At 49.3% G+C, this 3,267-nt stretch overlaps 2 protein-coding genes across 2 annotated transcripts in view; both read left to right on the top strand.

Moving 5' to 3' along the window:
- ppid (peptidylprolyl isomerase D) overlaps positions 1-3,267 on the top strand; it is a 314,679-nt gene that overhangs the window by 112,626 nt on the left and 198,786 nt on the right. The window lies entirely within an intron of this gene.
- The window catches only part of LOC132466480 (glutamate receptor 2-like), a 31,467-nt gene continuing 28,787 nt past the window's right edge, over positions 588-3,267 (top strand). Inside the window, exon 1 of the mRNA XM_060063732.1 lies at positions 588-682. Coding sequence (XP_059919715.1) covers positions 588-682 — 95 coding nt within the window. The remainder of the gene's footprint in view (positions 683-3,267) is intronic.

Genomic DNA, 3,267 nt, shown 5'->3' with positions numbered 1-3,267 from the left:
ACCCTAAGGACTCTCTCGCCCTTAATATTCAGTCCCCCTGAGTACTCCCCCACCACGAGCTCTCTGGACCCCATCCTAGATTGTTTTGTTGGGTGGACGGTGTTTAGGGGTTCCTTTTAGACGTTTACAATAAACCAAACAACATGTACACCACCTTCTAGCATTCCATCAGAGGAGGTCACAACCTTCAGAGGAGGTCACCTTAGAGCAGACCCACCTACCAGATGGTTCTAGTGTAGACCCCCTACCAGATGGACTAGAGTAGACCCCCTACCAGATGGACTAGAGTACACCACCTACCAGATGGACTAGAGTAGACCCCCTACCAGATGGACTAGAGTACACCACCTACCAGATGGACTAGAGTAGACCCCCTACCAGATGGACTAGAGTACACCACCTACCAGATGGACTAGAGTAGACCCCCTACCAGATGGACTAGAGTAGACCCCCTACCAGATGGACTAGAGTACAACACCTACCAGATTGACTAGAGTAGACCCCCTTCCAGATGGTTCTAGTGTAGACCTACCAGATGGTTTAAGTGTAGACCTACCAGATGGTACCACAGGAGACTCACCTACCAGATGGTACCAGAGTACACCACCTACCAGATGGTACCAGAGTACACCACCTACCAGATGGTACCAGAGGAGACTCACCTTCCCGATGGTACCAGAAGGTGGGACCAGGACCTCCAGATGGTGACTGGTCTCCTGTAGAGCAGATTGACCAGATATAAACAACAGGACATCTTGACAGAGCAGACCTCCTCGCCTCAAAGGAGAAGGTAAAGCGTGGAGGGGTGGGGTAACATCACGGGCGTCAGGTGTACAAACTGGAGGGCCAGAGTCCTGGTGTGTGTCAAGGCTCCACTCAGACGTACCGCCATCAGTCTGTTGACCAGCAGCTTGACTCTGACTCCGCAGAGCTTCATGGTGTTTAGCTGTGAGGATCATTCTGGCCTCAAGGAGAAGCAGCGATGGATGTGGAGGTACGGGCGTCGTTCAAGACAGACATCCTACTGAATATCTGAGAGACTCTCTGTACTCTTGCCGAATTTGGATGGAATTAAAGAAAACCCTCTTCTGAAAAGAAGGTAAAGGCTCCCTTCAGACCTCTGTTCATCTTTAAAGTCTCCGTTCAGTCTAATAAAACACATCGCTCCCCAGACCTGAACTCTTTCCGCTGGCGCTGCTGTTTTACTTTAAATCATAAGACGGTGAGGCTCAGTCCCTCAAATCAAACGCAGATAGAACTACACACACACACACACACCACACACACACACACACACACACCACACACACACACACACACACACACACACACACACACACACACACACAACACATATTACACAACACCACTCACACATACCACACAGCCACTCCACACACAACACACAACACCACACATACACACACACACCCACCCACACCACACACACAACACACGACACCACACACGCACACCACACACACACACCACACACTCACACCACACACTCACACACCACAAACACACACCTCATGCATGTCCGTGATAATGTTTGACTTTGACTTGGTTCGTCTGAGTCTCTGACTTCAGCGCGTGGCGACGGCAGTGCCTGGTAACGAATGGACGTCTGTGTGTTCAGTACTTACCACCACGTGGGAGTTAATTATTTCCTTTAATTAGACGTCATTAGTTGTGTTGAATTAAAGATTAAGCTGCTTGATGGCATCGGTCTTGCTGGTGGCAGCACCTGTTCTGAGGACTCTTATTTTGAAGGCAGGCGGAAATATTCTGCGCTCTACAAATAAAAGTACAATTAGGTAGTATCAAGATTTAGTTGGTCTCTGTGTTGAGGCTCAGTATTTAGCAGGATCTGCTGGTTGTGTCGCTGTTTCATGGCTCCCTATTTAACAGGATGTGTAGGTGGGGTCTCTGTGTGGAGGCTCAGTATTTAAACGGATGTGTAGGTTTGGTCTCTGTTGAGAGGCTCAGTATATAGCAGGATGTTGTGATTGTTTGTCCATGTTGAGGCTCAGTATTTAGCAGGACGTGTAGGTTACGTCTCTGTTACGAGTCTCAGTATTCACCAGGATGTGCTGGTTGTGCCTCTGTTTCAAGGCTCAGTACTTAACAGAATGTGTAGGTTGGGTCTCTGTGTTGAGGCTCAGTATCTAGCAGGATGTGTGTATCTGGGTTCAGGCATCCAGCTGTTTTTTCATCTTTCTCATCCCATGATTGACGTCCTCACGCTTTAAACAATGTGCCGATCCGGTGTGACGCCCCTTGCGGTGCAGAGGTGTGGAGGGGGGGGAACACCTTATCAGGCGGTTGTCGTGTTCAATTCATCAGACTCTGCCCTGCTGGGCACCCCCCCCCCCCCCCCCCCCCCTCTCCTCGGGCTGTGATGGCCCGCTGAATCACAGCGCTGTGGTTAGGAGATAACGGATGGCAGAGTGACGGCTGGGATCAGTTTGTTACCTGGGGACCAGGGACTACTGAGGAGAGGCCACGACACAGACCAGGTTCTACTGCTTCAGGATCCATGTGATTCAAGATGGAGACTCAGAGCAAAGGTCCAGGCCTCAGTCTGCTGTCACTATGTGAAGCTTTGATAAGGGAAGGTTTGTTACAGTGGGTGTGTTCCTATTGGTGGATAATATACTGGTCATAGTGTAGGTGTGTTCCTATAGGTTGATGATATACTGGTCACACAGTAGTTGTGTTCTTATGATAGGTACTTAGTGAGTGTGTTCTAGATGTTCTGGCTCTAGATGAGTGTGTTCTAGACGTTCTGGTTCTAAATGAGCGTCATCGAGACGTTCTAAGTGAGTGTGATCTATACGTTCTGGTTCTAAGTGAGTGTGTTCTAGACGTTCTGGTTCTAAGTGGGTGTGTACTAGACCTCCTAAGTGAGTGTGATCTATACGTTCTGGTTCTAAGTGTGTGTGTTCTAGACGTTCTAAATGAGTGTGCTCTAGACATTCTGGTTCTAAGTGAGCATGTTCTAGCCGTCCTAAGTGAGTGTGTTCTAGACGTTCTAAGTGAGCGTGTTCTAGACGTTCTGGTTCTAAGTGAGTGTGTTCTAGACGTCCTAAGTGAGTGTGTTCTGGACATTCTGGTTCTAAGTGAGTGTGTTCTGGATGTTCTGGGTGAGTGTCTCCATGTGTGGACGTGTTCTGGCTGCTCAGACTGGATGAGGAGTGTCTGAGTGGCTGCGTGTCTGCGTGGGCTCGCTTCTCTCCAGAGCACCCTCCTGTATCCCTGGCCGGT

This window comes from Gadus macrocephalus, chromosome 10 (genome assembly GCF_031168955.1).
Source record: "Gadus macrocephalus chromosome 10, ASM3116895v1".
NCBI classification, from domain to species: domain Eukaryota; kingdom Metazoa; phylum Chordata; class Actinopteri; order Gadiformes; family Gadidae; genus Gadus; species Gadus macrocephalus.
This window is presented reverse-complemented; position numbering and strand designations above follow the sequence as displayed.